Here is a 19,831-nt window from a genome sequence, read left to right on the forward strand (position 1 = left end):
GTGACGTCAAACCTGCGCTTGGAGTGCAGAGGCAGCGCAGTCGCTTAAGGCGGGCGCTCAAAGATTAAGCATAAACCGTGCAAAACAGTAAACACTAAAAACAAAAACAATAACAACCAGAGCTCCGAAGCTTCGTACATTTCCCGCGCTGGCACCAGAGAATCGCTGCTTTGCTGCCTGTGGCTCTGCCGCTGCCAACGTCGCCGTCGACGTCGTCGTCGTTGGCGTTAAATTCTGTCGAGCTACTTACTCGGAGGCCTGTCCATATCAACGATATCAGTCGTTTTAGCGAATTCGTCGGGCGCGCTTCTCCCCAAAAAAGCCAAAGTGCAGGAAGAGAGAAGATTTTTTGCTCATACAAATAACTGTGTCCCGTGTCCCGTACTCTTCGTGTGTGTCTCTGTGTCGGCGTCTGTGGACCGCAGAAGGAACTGTTATTTTTTGTTTGTTACATATATGGTTCGGCCTTCTCTCTTCTCTGCTGCTGCTACTGCTGCATATTTTAATATATAATTACGTGCACTTTCTTTTGTGCAAAAGACAAAAAAACAAGCGAGCGAGCGAGCGAAAGCGGCAGACTTCCTCTCCAGCTCCAGCCAAAGGACGAATCAAGTTCAAAGAGTGGGAAGCTGCAAAGACAAAGGCAAAGGCAGCAAAAGCACAAGAACAAAATCACAGTCGCTTGCGGGTAAGTTTTTTTGGTCCATTCCAGCCGGTCTTTGTTCTACAGTTTTACAGCCACTAAGAAAGTCAAGAGCGGGAAAGAAAGAATTCAAGCAAAAAAAAAAGTGAACAGGAAAACATAAAATATTTCATTTTATACATAGTATATGTACTATATATTCCCCCTATATATTCCCTTTAACAAAACATTAATTTAGGGTGTGTCTGTCACATGGAAAACACTTCAATAAATCACTTAGATTAGTCTGAGGATAGAACAACGCACAAAAAATTTGTTGTTTCTCAAAATTGGAAATAGAAATTCGTTTGACGTCAAAGTTTCGACTGAATATCTTTTCTGAAACCTCAATATTGGTACAACAATTTAGCAAAATAAATATTAAATAAATAAAGGTAGAAAGAACATATGGAAAATGCAACAGAAAACCAAAGGGAGAGAAAAAGATAAACCGATTTGCCTCATTCTGTCAATTGGATGGCAAAGAAAATTCCATTGGGTTCGGTTCTAAGTAGATAATTAAGAGCATTGACATGCTGTACTGTCTGGCATGTACTGTCTCCCCCTCTGGACATCCCAGCCATTTGATTGTACTGTATGTACAATGATTAATTAGGGGTAGCACGCGTTTCTGGGCTGTTTTGCACCTTTTGGGAGAGAGACCACCGACGCTGGAGAACAAGTTTTTTGCGTGCTGCATTTCGGGTGTTGTGCTGACAGAAGCGCTAATTCGATGAGACACTCGAACGTGCCAAATGTCAAACACACTAAATCCGATTCATAAACCACCTGATTTACACCATTTATAGTTGGTATCCAGAGTTTTTGTACATATGTATTTCCCCAACAAGTTGAGTAGCTCCCAATCGTATTTATTGTATATACACAGAAAAAAAAAAAACCCCTTATAACCTGCCTATAGATTATTTGTAATTTGCGGTTGTCTGTTTAGAGTTCAGTGGGAATTCAAACTCTCAAATTAAATTGAAAATCACGTTCACACTCACACCCGTGGGGTTTGCGTGTGCAACGGATCTCGGAATAAAAGTATTTGAATTTGGATTTTCTGGATCATTTGATAAGCGATTCAAGCCAGATACGAAATCAGCTTGGAAACCATTTAATTGCTGATAGCTTTCTTTGTAAGCAATCAATGGGGTCGATTGTGGTGGGACTTACGTGCACTTCAGCTGGTACGCCAGTAAAAAGGCCCCCAATCGCTGGGAGCGGCATAAATCAAAGATATTGAAGCTTCATTGGGCAAAATCCAGCTATTTGACAGATGCTTATCGAAATTTGTCCAAATAATTGCCGACCGAGGGGCGCTGCTGCATGGTACAACTGAATAAAATCACAAATATTAAGACCCATTACGATGAAGGTGTTTTCGTATTATCGTATACAGATGTCTCCATGTCTCCATGCTGCTCCAACTATTACATTTCCAATGTGTGTTTCCCGGGAAAACTCGGTGCAGCTCATTAAAGTCATTCACTTTGCATTTGTTTACGAGTCAGCAAGTCATCAACCGACCCCGGGCTCATCTACTTTACTTTTACAGAAAAACAGAAAACACAAAACGGCAAATGGAAAACAGAACGAAGGAAATCTAATTATCGCGGCCAAGTTCAAGGGCACACATATTGCTGGAAAGCAGCGAGTACTTCAAGGCGGGGGTTCCTTTCGGGGGAAATGGAATTTCAGATAAATAGATAGATGCATTTGTAGATAGACAGAACCAATTTGCATTTGTTGCAAATTGCCCAAGGGGAAGGGGGAGCTGCCACTCTAACTACAACGGGAAAAATTGACATCACGTGTCCCCGCGCCGCCGTGCCGCCGCGCCCCCAGTGGGTGGTTGGGTGTGACGTCAGACCACTGGGGCGTTCCACTTGCATAGGTGTAAACAAGATACAACACAAAGATACATGGATTGGCCTTTTAATCAACGGAAAAGCTGCTGAAATTGATTTGCACCCAACGAAACATTTCTCTGTCAAGTTCAAATAGATTTTCTTCTACATATATTTAATATATATCTATATCCGTATATATCTACCACGCATGGAGGCGCTAAGAACCAAGACGGAAGAATTTTCTGTGACGTCAAGTTGGTATCGAAATCAAAGGCGACACCCACACGCAGACTTGGAAAAAACGAAAATATATCTTCAGTGGATGATCCATAGAGAGAAAAAGAAAGAGAGAGCGTAAGATCTGTCTCAGGCAAAGAGAGCATAGATTTTATGGAAATTTCTGAAAAAGTATTGCTGCGTGATATTTATAGACCTTGCGTGTATTTTGGGTAAATATTTTCGATTCATAGAGGTAGAGACCAGACCGCATATCAATTGCCAGGCCCCCCTCTATTTTGTGGACAATATTTGATAAATATTTAATTTGAAAAACGCTTACCTCCGAGCCTGTTCGAAAGGGTTCATTCCTTGCCAAGAATTTTACAACTTTCACACGTTTTTACATTTAATATAACAGGTTCTCTCGTGTCCCTCTCTGAGATCATTCATTGACTGAAAATAAACGCAATTTTATTTATGTGAAATGTCCATAAAGATGCAATTTAAATATTTAATTCGAATGAAATTTAGTCAAAGAATTTCTCAAAATTCCAGTCAAAAATAATAATAATAAATACAAAAAAAAAAGCAAAACGAAAAAGCAAAAAATAATAACAAGTTTAAACTTTTAGCGCTGTGTGAAATAAATACAAATGCGAGTATTCCAAAATATATGTACATATATTATTTCAACAATTTGATGAACAAATTGTTATGGCTATTGTCTGGAACCAGAAATACATTTTGATCTAGTATTTTTTTGATTATATTGAACTTTAACTAAAATTCTTCTTCCCGTGCTTCCCCTGCTTCCCCTGATTCCCCTGCTTCCCGTGCTTCCCCTGCTCCCTCGCATTCGTTCTCTTCCTCCTACGGACGGCTCTTCCGTACATTCTGTGGGAATACTAAGTAGAGATCTGTCGGAGCAAAAACCAAATACAAAAGTGGGGGCACGTCCCCTTCCCCCTTCCGTTGCCCTTCCCCTCAAAGCAATCAATCAGTCAGTCAGACAGACATCTGCTTGCTGCACACACAACTGCACTACTGACGTTTGATGACTGTTTTTCGATTCAGTTTTATTATTATTATTTTTTGTTTTGTTTTGTTTTTTATGGGGCACTCGCCTATATTAGTTTTCCTATAATAAGTATTCGGTTCTGGGTTCTCTGTTCTCCAAACGGAAATGGATCATTAAATGGGAGATTAGCAAAAACAAAAAAAAAACGTAAAAAGGTAGCAACTGTGTTTCATTTCCCGTTATAAATGCCACTCAAACTTTGAACAGAATGCGGCAGAAAGTGGGAATTTCAGGAGCTGTTGGGATCCATAGAGCTGTATAGCTCCTGTCCAGCCGATAATCCCTCGCTTCCACATAAGAAGCTTATATAAATGGAACCTCTTACCTCCCATCGAGTCCACTCCACAGGCCGCGAAACGAAAATTACATTCATTTTGGGTTTATTTATATTTTTACATCTGTTTTTTGTTTTCTCATAACGGGGACTGGCGTTCCAGCGAACAGAAACCCGTTCTTATGGCGGCAAATTATCAAAAGTCTCGACCGTTTCAGTTCTAATTGATTGTATGGATATCTCCTGCGGAAATATCCTCTAATTTCAATTTATTTATACTTTTGGGACTCTACTTTGTCAACGCAGAACTGTTGACCCCTGGTTCAATGTCTCGTATTCCCAGAGTTGAATGAATGGTGCGTGGCGTGGCTTGGCGTGGCGTGGCGTGGTTTGGCGTGCTGTGGCAAGGTCTCCGGGTGTGTGGTCCACAATAATTCTTATCAGTGTTTCCAAGTGCCAGTTGGTTCAGAAATTTGTAGTTTCATTCCAAAAATCCCCAATCTTCATTCATTTTTCCACTTGCTTATCATCTAGGCAAAAAAAAAACAACACATGACAGACTGTCAAAGTCAATGCTGGGCCAATGTCACGCCCATGTCGAAGACTCTAAGGGTGTACCATATAATTTCCAAGGCGTTGCCAGCCGTTTACCAACGGAGAGGACTGAGAAGAGAGTGTGGTAATACACGATGATTAAGTTCCCTCCCAAGTGACAATTCTTTTCCTTGAATGGTATCTGGTTTTATCCCTGGAAACACATAATTGATAGCCACTTGTCGGTCAATCGTTGCACCACCTAATCAGTGTAAACAAAGGCCATAATCGATACGTAGTATGGCATGATAAGGGCAAAAGATATATGTACGTACACCTAGAGAAAAAGTCCCTGAGAATCCAAATGTATGCCAATTTATTTTTGCCCCAAGAGTGGAAATTGTTCTCAGAAAATGAACAATTTAAAATAAATATATTAAATATATTTTAAATATTAATAAATAAATTTTTACTTGTATACATTATATACATTTATTTTTTAAGTTTTCTATATTTAATGTGCTTTTTTTTTAATTTTTGACATTTTATCCCAATATTTATTTTAAAGTTTACTATATTTAATGTGAATTTTAATTAATTTTTTTTTTAAATCTTTTTTCGCTGAGTGTATGCCTAAATGGGCATCAGACCTTCAAGGTGGGCATCGAATTGGCCTAACAATTGGATATCGTGATGGAAATTTTCAAACAAATTAGCGCGCTTTAATCGCTAGCCCTGTGAAAATATTCACAGTTGTTTTTGTCGTGGATTTCTTGGTACTAGTTTGTAGAGCCGTCAATAAGCCGCACCTCCCGATAAGGGTACTAAGGTCAACAAAAGTGTGCAAGTGGTGCAGGAAAAATCCCATAAAAGGCTTGCGCGACACATTAATTAGACATCTCTAAATAGTCGAGAGCCCAGCCATCTTATCAATTTGTCGGGTTAAGGATTAAACAGCTGCTGGCTACTGTATAGAATCTTATCAGAATACGTTTAAGAATTGCAAACGTTTGAGCTTTGAACACTTTCCCAGTCATTAGGCGCCCAGCACGAGCGACACGGGCGGCAGCTGGGGGGAGGGGAAAATGTGCACATGTAATGGACATATAATATATGCAAAATAAATTATGAAAAATATAATATAGATGATTGAAATTGCCACAGGCCGGACAACGAACGGCCCACTTGGACCCACTGATAAACCCCTGGCTGACCTCTGAATGCAGTCGCCGCGTTGGGCGATAATCGATGGGCGACAGGCGACAGCCGACAGGCCCCAGCCTCCCCAGTACGACTCCGATCTGGCGACACCTTTTGGGGCTCGTCCACTTCTAAGATTTGCTTTTGCGTCACTGAAAAACCCCCAATTGTGGCCCAGTTCCTCCACTTGAAACCCGAGATTATCTCAGTCTCAATTGTTGCTAAATAACAATACGAAGGGGGCAATGCCAATGGGAATGGGAATGGAAATCAAGTGCAAAGACTTTGAACTTGTACCCGGCCAAGAACAGAGCAGAGGCAGCAGCTTCATGGTTGATCGGCTCTCGGCTCCGTTTCACGATCGAGGGCAATCCCATTGGAAGCCGCAAAAAGTGCCTGCCTCCAATAATATTTAATCGGGCTCCCAAATACAGCAAAAAACTGGATTGCGCCGGACAACGAATGGGATAATCCCAATAATATTCTCGTTCCTTCAATAATATTATTTACTTCTCGTACATACATATGTACATATATTGCAATCCTTTTTGTCCCCCCCCCCCTCGGTTAACACTCAAATCTTATCATTTGTGGCTATATCTTTCGGCCATAGCCCCCCCTGTGTCTGTGTTTTTTTGTTTTTGTTCTTCTGGCATTTTTCTTGTATCTGAAAGCAAGCAAACCCTCATAAAGATTTCTTTTAATCAAAGTAAAGTGCGCTCAATTGACTCTCATAAATTCCCGCGGCCACGGCTAGGTATCGTATTTAAAATAGTTTTCGCTTTTTAGTGAATTTAATAAGGAAATCTCTTGTTAAGGTTGTGCGCTCTGATCCGATCTGATATGGTGCATATGTGGGGGCGTGTATGTACGGCATGTTGTTATTTTGTCACATTTATCGCTCGACGAGCCGTCAATCAAGCATTCCGTACCGGGTATTTATAGTCCTCGGTCCTTGCCGATTGACCGTTTTGGAATGCACTCAATCAATGAATCGAAAGCGAGAGGACGCCGGCACATAAATGCTTCAAATGCTAGCCATATCTGAAAGGATTTGGTGGGGGGGGGGGCTCTGATATGGAAATCTATTGGTTCGATGGAGCCATAAAGCGATTTGCAAGCGGGCAAAACAATGCGGGTGACATAACTCCGATAAGACGTGACCGAGATAAACCCGTTACTGTATGCCACCCCCCATCGTCCAGCCCCCCTATGGGACAGTAAATAATCGCACTTTAGTTCTAATATCGCTTCATGGTTTCTGCTCCCTGATAAGAGTCCTCGCCACACACTTTCTCCCCGCTTTTCCTCTGGTGTCTTCTCAACCGTCTAGCGGTTTGATCGATGGTTGCACCTACAGAGCACCTATTTTTGGGGCCATTGAGGAGCTTAAACGATACAAATTGATAGTTTATCGGCATTTTAAATGTATAACTAATGGATTAACTATTTTGTAGGCCTTACAGAACCCTTTTTTGGGACATTAGGCATTCAAAAACGAATATAGTTGATGGATTCCCCATTCCGCGGCTTCATATAACCGAAACAAGTGTTTTGGAAATTCCCCCCCAAAAAAAATATGTAAATATAAACGGTAATAATATTTATTTAGCACCTTACCACTTATCAAGTTCAATTCTCGCTGTACTGCTCTACAGTTTTGGAGCCACAGTTTGAGAGTAACCGTTTAGGAGTTATTGTAAGCAGTTTAACTGTAGGAACAAAAAGCTTTCAATAAACGAAAGCTTTGGCAATATTCAGCTTTTGCCAGCTAGCAATTTCAAACGAAAAGGCTTTCATTCAAATATTAATAACCAATAATAAATAAACACATAAAAATAATAAATAGCATTAATAAATTCAAATTTAAAAATAAAATATTTTAAAGTATTACGAGTATAACCAATTATGCAAATACAAAAAATAATATTCAACTAATAAAAATAAACATTAATTAAATCTTGTATCTTTTGCAGGAGTCCTCGAATTCCAACCCTTGAAATCCGTGATCTTTAAGTGTAAGTACCAGAATTTATAAATATTTACAAACCATTTTAAGCAATAAAAAACCAACATTAAAACGTACCTAGTATATTTTAAAATTATGCACTGACCCAGAATTGTGAACATTCGAGAATTACAATTTTGGAGCAAAATCCGAAAATTATTTTCTTTTTCCCCCGACCAAGAACAGACAGGCCCACACAAATATATGTATCTAGATACGTTCACCTTGAGGTTGCCTTATTGATTTTCGGGAAATCCATAGACTTGTGAAATTCGTGGCTGGTTGGGACGGTATATGGTATTCGTCAGCTTCATGTTGGCCCTGTCGCAAGTTCAAATGTAGGTCGTAGATAAAGAACGAAACGATGATGGCGTTGGTTGGGTCAGCAGAAATATTTGGTGGCTGCACTGAGATTGGAACGAGAGAATCGCGTGATTTATGTGCCAGCCAAAGCCGCTGCAAAGACCAGAAAGTATTCAGATACACATACTCGTATGTCTGTATGTATCTACAGCTGGGCAAATGCAAATGTATCCACAATGTTTAGGTATACATGCTGGTGGCTTTCTGATTGGTGGAGATTTGGGGCTTGGCTTCTGTGACGTCACACGCGCAGCGCACACGCCCCTCTAAATGCCCCAGACTATCTGTATCTGTCAGATACAGACCGTTGCGTGACGTAGCCGCTGACGTAGGTCAAACACAAATCAGAGACTATGCCAACCTGGTGGGGCCAATGCTTTTGGGCTGCCTCTGCCTCTCCCTCCACCTCTTACGTAAGGGCAGGCCGTCAGGCCAATGCCAACATTTCATCATGCCTTGAGTTTTTGAGCTGTTTTACCCTCTTTGCTCTCGCCCTCGGCTTGCCGGTATTGTAATTAATAAACACACACAGAAATGCGGATTGCGTGTGTATACAGATGCAGAGACACATTTCTGTATATGGAAATGCTGAAACAGTCAGCAGGTGAGCATGCTTTTAGGCGTTGCTGTGCGCCTGATCCCAGCATTGAGCGTGCCAAATGTTTGGTTGAATTCCAGGTCTCGGCTTCGCTAAGGGATGTACAGGGGGGACAGCGAAATGGGGGCGGGTGGTGGAATCTGCGTGGGTTACAAACTACAAGCAGGGGCCATTCCTTGGGTGGAGGGGGTGCGGGCGGATAATATTTGTTTACTTTACTTTTATTGATTTGCAATTTAAGATTCTCTAGAAGAATACAAATAATAAATAATAAATAAAAATAATAAAGATTAATTAATACTAGTAACAAAATAGTTACAATTCTCTAGAAATAAATGCTGTTCCGGAATTTTGTGCCGCTACATTCCATACTTTCCCCACTTTCCAACTCATTTTCCATTCAAAGTGCCATTCATTTCGAAAACAAACGAATACTTTCATTATCTGACCCATATACGATATGTAATAGGTAGGATAACGAGTAGCCTCCTCATTCCATTGTCATGTTTATTCATTGAAAACAACAACAACAAAAGACCCCGTACTTCATTGAGTCTCGGAGACCGTGTGTAGGAAGCATAATAATGGATTGCTTTTGAGGGTCTGCACATACGCGTCTTGCCAGGCAGCGAGCAAACGTGATCCACATAGATCCATAGAATTAAACGAGCTGTATGCGTTTGCATAGCTAATCAAACAATGCCTGGGCAAATGGTATTGAAAATGACACAGAGATACAAGTACGTGTATCTATGTATCTACACACATGCTCTTTGTCTGTATCCGAGTTCGAATCTTAATCTGCACTGCGCTTGTTTTGCAGTTCTGTATCTGCATCTACACCCTTGTGTGCACACGGAAATGCCGTCAACAGTGTATGCAACGTGCGGATTCTATACAGTATCTGGAGGTACATTTAAATTCCATCTCCTTGGCTATGCGATCCAATAAACAAATTGATTGAATGGCTAACCTTTTCATCTTGAATGAATTGTGCGGATATGGCTTTACAATTGCTGTGATACATGCATACACTCAGAGAAAAGGTGCACTCAAATTCACTTGGTTTTTAAAATGTATTTCAATCGATCTGCTCCGAGAGTGGAATTTTACCTAAATGTATTTCACATTTAAGATATATATTTTTCATTTTCACTCATTTACATTTTTTTTATATTTAAATTAAATATTTTCTATATTTAGATCAAATATATTTCCTACAAATTTAATACATCGTATTCAAATTAGAGTTTTTTATATTTTCATTAATTTTTAGTACATTTATGTTTAAATCAAAGTGTAAATTTGATTTCACAATTTTATTTTTTTTTAATAATTTTTAATTTATTTTGTAATCTGTACTTGATTATAAAATATTATCACAGATACAATTATATTGTGTTTAAAAACTATTTAATTTAATTTAATTAAACTTAAATGTGGTTACGCCATTTTTCTGCCAGTGTAAATATCTGGCATTCGAAATTGATAAGAGACAATGAACACTGGAGGGTTTTATCCCGATTTCTCATTGAAATATTTCGTTTATGAATTTGTTTTTCGGAATATCTTCCTTTTGGACAACATTCTGCAAAGTTTTCGCCAATAAAGTGGAGATCAATTGCAGGAGCCATAAATTTGCATTGACTTTATTGCAAATAAAGAGTCGCCTCGCGACAACATGCTGCAAAAACGGAGGCGGAAAGCCGGGTGAAGGCTGCCATGTGTTGCACTGCAACCAGTCGTCTGGCTGCACTTTACGACAGAACGACAGAACGTCAGAACGCCAGAAAACCGAATAAGAAGAAATCAAAACAAAAATAAAACAAAAAACTACTGGGCTTTCGATTCCAGTTTTAGAGTCAATAGCCTCGCCAGCGTCGTAGTCCGCTACCCTACCCCAAGACCATGCCCATGACAGACGAAAGCGAGAGAGCGGGACCAGTTCTCGCAGAGAAAGAGAGCAAAACAGAGAGCAGACAGAGAGGGAGAGAGAGAGAGATGGAGAACGAGTCCAGAGCCCGGCGGAGGCCTTTTTTTGTATTGTTTGGCGCGCCATTTGCTAGCCATCATTCGTTGCGTGCGGTTTGAAGATACAAAGATACACAGACACCCGGATACTTGTGCTGCCAAAGATACGCGACTCGAACCATCTACATATCCGAAAAATATACGCATATCGGGAAATATACATATATCCAGAATATCCCAATAGTTCCGTAACATATCGCCGTAACAATTGTTTTCTGTGAAAGAAAGACAGTTTTTGGTGTTTTTCTTTATTTTTTGGACAGCAACATGTTTTGCGATTGAGTGCGCATGCGCCCGAAAGTATTCTCTATGCTACGTGGGCGGCCCAGGCGATAAAGGACAAGAGTCTCGGCCAAAGGACATACATATCTAGACGTTTCACGTACGCGTATTATTCAACCAATTTTGTTGCCGTGTGTGAAAAGTGCAAGAAAATCGAACAAGTAAAACTTCGGCAAGCAATCAGCAAAGAAAACATATCTCTAGAGAAAAGATCTCAGGAAGCAATCCCAACCGAAACGCAGTTTACATAATAACCTTCAAGATGTCAACCTCGTCGAGCAACTCGAGTGCCGGGGCAGAGGAGCAGGCCCCAAGGAAGCCTGGCACTAGCAACGAGGAGAGCTCCCACCTGCTGGAGGCCGCCGAGAACGGTGCCAAATATGGCTCCCGCCAAGCGGTAAAAATCGTCAAAGCCAATGAGAATGGCTCCACCACACCCCATGTAGGCAAACACACAAACAGATTCTACTCGTATTTCATAGATACACTTCCCGGTGATGGTAATAACACAGGTTCAAGCTGAAGTTAAGGCCAAAACAAAGCAAATGTCCAGATAACGCAGTGAAAAATTAATCAAAATGTGCAGATACCATTTCCAGAGTATTTTCTTTCAATCAGAGACCCCTTCGAAGAGCTTTGGTGCATATAAATATCGCAGATACCCTTCTAGGGTACCCAGTTAGGGTACCCAGCAAAACGTTTAAATGTTTTTCCAGAGCAAACACTCTCAGAAACTGTTTGTAAAGTAAATGGCAATCTGGCCGCAGGAAAAGATACAAGATATAAATAGTTGAACAAGCAATTATCAGCAGTTAAATTGTTTATTTCTCTCCAGACGTACACCTTTAGGAATATGCTCAAGCTAACTTTATTTTTTCCCAAACGTCCTAAGCGTTTTTCTGCCTTTTGGCATTCCCAAATGATAGATCGCCAAGCTTATCAACCTTAACGAGCCCGCAGGCCGTGGGGCACATGTTGAAAACTTTCTATTTTTATGCTCCATGTTGGACAAGGTCACCAGCGAAGAGGCAGAGATAGAGACAAGACCACAGACAAGACAATTCCGTTAAAGTTCTGCCAAGAAAACGATGATAGCAAAAAAGGGGGCGTAAAGTAAAAATAAACCCATTCCCCAGAGAAGGGGAGTACAATTTTTTATGAGTGGTAGTCGTTCCAATGAGCGCACAAAATTAGTCAGCAAATACAATATATTTGCTGGAATTTATTACTACAAATAAATAAAACATTGAACCATCGAAAGAGCGGTCCCGCATCGTGATCAGCATTTGAATAGATTATGAAACTGGAGCAACAGAAGACGAGGTCTCGAGAGGTCTCTTTTGGGCATTGGAATAACAATGATATAACCAAAATTTCGAGCCGTATAAAATGTGATTTTTATGTCTTAATCGGCAAAACTTTTGTCACTTTCGTTTATTTAAATAATACATTAAGGTATCTTCTATCTACACTCAGAGAAAAGTCCAAACAAATGAGCCCATATTTAAATTAAATATTATATTTCTAGATACATTCATTAATGTATTAAAGAGTCTTTTTAATCCAAAAACATAAATATATTACATTTGTAGGAAATATATTTTATCTAAATATAAAATATATTTATTTTAAATCTGAAAAACATTTTACAATTTCCACTCTCGCAGAAAATCGATGGGTATACATTTTTCTTTTCTGAGAGATACTCGTACAGTTTTTCCTGCTGTAAGCCAAAGGAATATCTCAGGAATATCCGAATGAATGGGAATGAGATTTACCGAAATGCAAATGAAATTGTTTATAGAACGGGAGTATTATAAATCAGGTTGGACGAGAGCCAGTCAAATGATTATGGAGTATTTTGAGTGGAATTTCTTTATGCTTTATTAATTTTGTGAACCAGTTTAATGGAATGCCACTGTTTGCATACACATACATATGTATATGACGCGCACTGTTGCGCGGCCACTGCCTGCCATTGCCACTGACATTGAAACGAACTTGGACTTGGCTTGGTCGCTGACACTCGCTCTCCTTCTAGGAGGAAGGAGCTGCTGGTCAGAGGGAGCACAGAGCGGCACCCACTTAAGGGCGCCCAACGAGTTCTTCCTCCAGAGCGTCGTTTAGTATTTAATCTAAATTTAGATACAGCCAGCGGTTTGAAGAGACCACATTAGCCACAGACGGAACCAAGAACAGCCAGAACCAAGTAGAACCAAGCAGGGCAGAGCAGAGCACAGACTAGTCGAGAGGCAGATATCGATTTCAGTGGGGCTCTGGCTTTAACGCTTCGTTTACTTTTAACTGTCAGTCTGCGGCAGGCCGGAGGTGTGTCCCGACACCAAGTAAATACGTGGGCGTCGTTCCACCATCCCCAAGCTGCAGTTTCCCCCCCTGCCCACGACTCTTTGGTTGAATTTCACGGAAGTGATTTGTTCCCGGCCTCATGTCTGGCGTGTGGGCAGAGATTGGGGTACACAGGGAACGCTCCAAGAGTGGGCGGCGACACACGAGGCACAAAGGAAGCGGCAACTGGGAGAGTATATGTCCCATAAATTACACATTTGCGCCTTGCAAATGAACGAAGAAACATTATAGAGTCCCCAAGATGTAAAGAAAAGATTCCATTCAAGTAAAAACAAGCACTTAAAAGTGAATGGCTTTCCTTTATGTATGGTATTTTATAGTACACATTAGGGCACAGCTATACTCAAGCGTCGATCATTACGATTCTTGGGCATCAACCCGTTTCAATAGAAACCGAGTGAGAGCTCTGCATTCGGCCAATTTGTGTGTGCTTTCTCGTTCTCTCTACCAGAAAATCAAATAAAGAGTGAGCGAGAAAAAAAACCGAAATTTTAGGATCTACAACGAGAAAAATGACGAAACGAGTACCAAAGCACACCGAATCGTTCTAGTACACTAATTCATAAATCAGAGACCCCCGACTCCATTCGAATATAGAACTATCAATGAAAAAAGCTTTTACCCCACGAATATCATACATATCTGATGTTCTTTCGCCTCTGTGGGTGGCTATGCCCAGTATATGGATTCCCAGGCCATTGCTGATTGATTGGGGGTCGGGGGCTGGCGATAACCTAAACTTATATACCGATTGTACAAGAATTTATGGCCTAATGAACGGAAGTCAATGAGTAGTATTGCCTCCTCTACATATCTATATATTTATACATGGCAGTAGCTTGAAAGGATGTAGGGGGATTTTTGGGCAATGGCAATGGTATTTTTTTTGAATTAGAGAAGAAATTTCCTAATTGCACTATTATGTAAAGTTTATGAATCTCTTTAGATTTGATAACACAAATACACCCGAAAATAATCAAATCGTATGGGAATCTAATCATAATTCGATTCTGATATGGAAATTGTTCCCCAATTGCAATCTTAAGGAGAGATTACTTAATTCCCATGGTTTAAAAGTTCCATTAATCAAGTATTATATGTACTTCAAAGATTCAAGTGCTTCAGGCAGGAGCATAAAATACATGGGGAGTATATATGTATATTGTATCTATGGATAGTTATGAGAACCAGGGTAGTCACTCGGTGATCACGTGTCATCTGTGATTTAAAATTATCCCATGGGCCGTTGTGGGGGTCTTAACCACTTTTTTTGAACCATTCCGAACCTGTCCGTCCGAGTGATATCAATGGGTGTTAGTCGCACGTATATGGCCGGACTTCTGTTTATGCGATCGGCAGGCATAATGAAATAACGAAGCACTCCATGGCGACCACAATCGTGAGTGAAGTGAGGAGAGCATTGCCATAGCCATAGCCGTAGCTATAGTCCGTTCGATGGCTATTTGGATGGAAGGGTGTCATAAATATGGGTGCATGAATGGAATGCCCACTATCGGGTGCTGGGTACCCCCCCTGTACCGCCAATAAAGGTCTTAATCACTGGGTGACGGGGGTACGACACCTTATCACGGCTTATGGTCGGAATGATTTGATATGAGTTGAGTATTACCTGTACCCGTACCTGTAGCTGTAGTTAGGGCACCCTGAACTCAGTTCATTTTAGTCGCTCAACGAAGAACGAATCACTTACACCTGACCCTTCCTTCTATCGTCCCGCAGGATCAGGAGAATCTACTCGGCAACATGGTGCACGCCTCCACCGAGAACAAGTCCAAGAAGCTGCCACAGTATGTGGCCGCTCTGGCAGCAGCTGGCGGTGCCTTCGCCGCCGGTACCGTGCTGGGCTGGACATCGCCCGCCCAACCGCAGATCGTGGACGGTGGCGAGGGCTATGACTTCCCCGTCAGCGGCACCCAGTTCTCGTGGGTGGGATCGTCCATAAATCTGGGCGCCGCCTGCGTGTGCATCCCCATTGGGTTCCTCATCAGCTTGATTGGACGCAAGCTGACCATGCTGATGCTGGTGTTGCCCTTCCTCGTCGGCTGGGCCATGCTCATCTGGGCCCCATCGGTGGGCTTCCTGTACGCCTCACGCTTCATTCTGGGTCTCGCTGGCGGAGCCTTCTGTGTCACCGCTCCGATGTACACGGGCGAGATAGCCCAAAAGGATATCCGCGGCACGCTCGGCAGCTTCTTCCAGCTGATGATCACCATGGGCATTCTGTTCGTCTATGCTGTGGGCGCCGGTGTCAGTGTCTTCTGGCTGAGCGTTATCTGCGGCATTATACCCATCGTTTTCGGCGTCATTTTCTTCTTCATGCCGGAATCCCCCACATATTTGGTAAGCGCACAGAGCCACTACGCCTTGTACCTGTCATTTGCATGTCTAAAAGTCTGCTATCTAAAAGTCAAGGCAGTGTCGGAAAAGATATTGGGAATGCCCAAGCTAAAGATATCAAAATAATCAAAGTGACATTCTCGTAATCCCATCGACAGGTGGCAAAAGGTCGTTCGGAAAGCGCCATCAAGTCCATTCAGTGGCTGCGTGGCAAGGAATATGACTACGCACCGGAGATCGAGGAGTTGCGCGAGACCGACCGGGAGATACGGGAGAACAAGGTGAACCTTTTCGCAGCCCTCAATCGGCCAGTGACCCGCAAGGCCTTGGCCATCAGTCTGGGCCTGATGTTCTTCCAGCAGCTGTGCGGCATCAATGCTGTCATCTTTTACTCTTCAAAGATCTTTTTGGTGGGTAGAGAACGCCGCTAGAGCAAAAAGGAGATCTTGCAGAACTAATTGTGTGTTGTTTTTTGTCTCTTCCTCTGGCTACAGGATGCCAACATTGGCATTGGCTCGGAATGGGCCACAATCATGATTGGCATCATGCAGGTGGTGGCCACCTTTGTCTCCACTTTGGTGGTGGACAAACTGGGTCGTCGCATCCTGCTGCTGGCCTCTGGATCGGTAATGGCCCTCTCGACGACCGCCATTGGTGTGTACTTCTTTCTGCAGGATCAGGATCAAAGCAAGGTGGACGATCTGGGCTGGCTGCCAGTGGCCAGTCTCTGCATCTTCATTTTGATGTTCTCCATTGGCTACGGACCGGTGCCATGGCTGATGATGGGCGAGCTCTTTGCCACCGATATCAAGGGATTCGCCGGCTCCATTGCTGGTACCTCCAACTGGCTGCTGGCCTTTGTGGTCACCAAGACATTCGATGATCTGAACGACGCTCTGGGCAATGGCGGCACCTTCTGGCTCTTTGCCGGCCTCACCGTGCTCGGGGTGTTCTTTGTCTTCTTTGCCGTGCCCGAGACGAAGGGCAAGAGTCTGAACGAGATCCAGCAGGAGTTGGCTGGCAACAGGACCATCGCCACCACCACCACCACCGCCACCACCACTCAGGCGGTGAACGGACAGGAAAAGTAAACCGCAACCGCAACCGAAACCGAAAAGTGGGCAAGCCGGAAGTAGAAGCACACCGGAAATCACTGTTAAACTTGCTATTATTTTATGTTTGACTTAGGTTCGCGTTTTCAATTGGTAATAGAATTTTGTTTGTAGATCGTTGAGGGTGATCAGATCAGAGATGGCGATACGAGAGATTGAGAGTTGCAGCAAAAACTGAAACTAAGAGCGAAGACTGAAGGTCCACTGCATCATATACAGCTGCAAGAGAATGAGGGACAAGGTTGAGTCCTTGCCCTGGCAGCCACAGAAAAGACAACAGCAATTTAAGAAACAAAACAAAAAACAAGACATATTATCTATGTATATTATATTGTATGTACTATATGTATAGTGTGTATTGTATGCCTATTTAGCATTATTTTGCGTTCTCTTTTAAACACAAATTTAATGCATTTTCCGTACGATTTTAAGGCACAATTGCATTTGTTGGGGTTTTAATCGAAAGTTTCTATTTGTACAATATATATATGTATGTATATGTGTCCTACGAGTATGTACTATATATGTATGAATACCTATAGCTGTCCATGTCTGTTACTTCGAGAAGCATTCAGTCGATTCGATTCATTTATAGCATATCCTCCTTTAAGTTGTAAACTAAGCCACGCCTTTTGCCACATTTATTTATTTACGCGTGAAGCGAAATGTGTTTATATATACATATATTTTATCAAATAAAACCACATAAATATACATATACAATTTTTTTTTTTTTATATAATTTTAAATCGTAATTTCAATACCGTGAATGGTTTCCTTTCCTGAATGCTGTAAAAGCCTCTCGCTCTATCATTGTTAAACGTGCATATAGTATTTATGGTTAAACTAACTAAAGATTAATGTGAGATAAATAGTATATCTATATATTCAATATATGATGTTGTAAATAATCGCCAGTTGTTGTTTTATTCGACTATGCACTCCCTTGCTGATCATCATTGGGGGAGTCCTGGAGGCCTGGTAGCTGCACAGGCTCCACCGCCGCACGAGTATCTTCACTGTCCGAGAGGCTGGGCATCAGAACGCTCCTCATCGACTCCTCGAGCCGCTGCATGCGCACCAGCAGTTCGGTTAACCGCCGCTCATTGGCTTCCGTTTGCAATACCTTACTCGTGGGATCGCTAGCCATTATTTTCGTATTTTTCCTGGACACAATTTTTCCAATTTGGATTCACATAAAATATATTTTTTCTGAAGTTTTTATACCGGATACTATACTAGAGATGTGTGTTACATAGAATTGCCGACCCCATATGTATGCTAATATCGGTGCATATACTCTTGATCAGCGTAAATAGCCAAGTCTATATGGCCATTTCTGTCTAAAAATCCCTTAAAATTCGAATCTCAGGGGCACGTGTTTACCACATTCTCATTTTATACATACATTCCCAAAAAAAAAGTAAATAAAACTCACCTTTTTCATTCATAATTCTCCAGTCCTTTCTGCAATATTTTTATCGCGCGCGTATTTACCGTTTTTGCCGCTTTTTTAATGCCGAAGACAGCTCCGCACGCATCATTTGTTCACGTAAATTGATTCCAATAAGAACATAAGGAGAGGTGCCCCTCCCACGATATTTACTTTTTTGATCAAGTGCATGTGCGAGAGAGAGGGACAGATGCCAAGACTTGGAATGCCGCACCTTATACTAGGGCGACACCTACAACGAGAGCGCGCCTTCGCTCCTTCTTTACGCTTTCTCCTTTTTTTCCTTGCGCCTTCGTGTAAGATGAAAGAGAAAAAACTTCGCGCCTTTTCTGCATCATTCTTACACACGCACACACACCACAATGCAAGATCACGTGAACACTTTGGCCATGGTAAAAGTTTATTAATGTATCAAATAATATGCTTATATCAAATATATAGCACTTGATGCACTTCACTTGAAAAAACAAATTATTTTCCTCTGCCTTTATGCCTTTTCCATGCCATTTCGCCCCCGCACTCGATCACTCACTTTCTTTGCTTTTAAACAAAACTGTTGGGACATATTTAATGTTTATTCACTTCTACACTTCACTCCACAGCTGCGCGACACTTTTCCGCAGGATTTTCCACCATTTTTCGCATTTTCGCGGCCGCAAACGCGGAGCGGAGCTGACTTTAAACCGCACGCCTCGAACGAACGAACAAATGAATGAGAGCGAGACAGATGCGTACGTGACTTGGAGTTCGTTCCAATTCCAAGGCTTCCAAGCTCTCTTTCGGGGTCTATTCCTAATTGCTCTCTCATTCCATCCTCTCTGGCCACCGGCGCCGCATCCTAACTGCATGCCTATTGGAAATTTTCATTGGCTTTTGCTCAGCTTCTCGCTGCTTGCAAAAAGTACTGCTGAAGGAAAGTGAAAGAGAGACTCAATGGAATGTTTGTCTTTCTCTTTCTAATGCAAATGGCGATCGAACGGACACCTGTTGGCGGGTGTGCGCCCCCTGGCGCTGTTTTATCATTCACCGCGGAAGAACGGCATATCCTTGTGGAACGAGATCTTAAAATTGATATTCAATTTAGTTAGATTAAATCAGCTTCGTTTATTAAAGGACAAAATGAATTGAATTTGACTTAAGCACTCACCAATATGACATAAGCGAGAGGGAAAGCAGGTACGTCCGCGACTCTACTTTTAAAGCCGATACTCAGTCAGTACAGCTACCCTCCGTCAGAGGGCGATCACATTGCACTCGGCCAGAACGTGTAGGGCGCTGCGTAGCGGCTGCAAATTGTTTTCTTCCTTTTGGCTATACTAATGATCCGATTTGATTCAGATTCAGCTATCTGGTCGATATGGTCATTATCGGTGACTCCGCCTTTTTAGTTTACTCGTATCTTTCAAATTGTGCGCT

At 41.9% G+C, this 19,831-nt stretch overlaps 1 protein-coding gene across 3 annotated transcripts; it reads left to right on the forward strand.

Moving 5' to 3' along the window:
* Positions 1-262: 262 nt before the first annotated feature.
* Positions 263-17,873, forward strand: nebu (solute carrier family 2 member nebulosa). Of its 3 annotated transcripts, XM_015187898.2 has the most exons (5): positions 263-688; positions 7,820-7,861; positions 15,233-15,853; positions 16,009-16,260; positions 16,345-17,873. In XM_015187898.2, the coding sequence occupies exons 3-5, from the start codon at positions 15,257-15,259 to the stop codon at positions 16,939-16,941; spliced, it is 1,446 nt and encodes a 481-aa protein (XP_015043384.1). In that variant the 5' UTR covers positions 263-688; positions 7,820-7,861; positions 15,233-15,256; the 3' UTR covers positions 16,942-17,873. The 3 variants fall into 3 exon arrangements, with proteins under 3 accessions (XP_015043384.1, XP_002135189.1, XP_015043385.1); XM_002135153.3 differs by lacking the exons at positions 263-688; positions 7,820-7,861 and adding an exon at positions 10,894-11,567; XM_015187899.2 differs by lacking the exons at positions 263-688; positions 7,820-7,861 and adding an exon at positions 10,894-11,522.
* Positions 17,874-19,831: the final 1,958 nt, after the last annotated feature.

Source organism: Drosophila pseudoobscura, chromosome X (genome assembly GCF_009870125.1).
Source record: "Drosophila pseudoobscura strain MV-25-SWS-2005 chromosome X, UCI_Dpse_MV25, whole genome shotgun sequence".
Taxonomy (NCBI): domain Eukaryota; kingdom Metazoa; phylum Arthropoda; class Insecta; order Diptera; family Drosophilidae; genus Drosophila; species Drosophila pseudoobscura.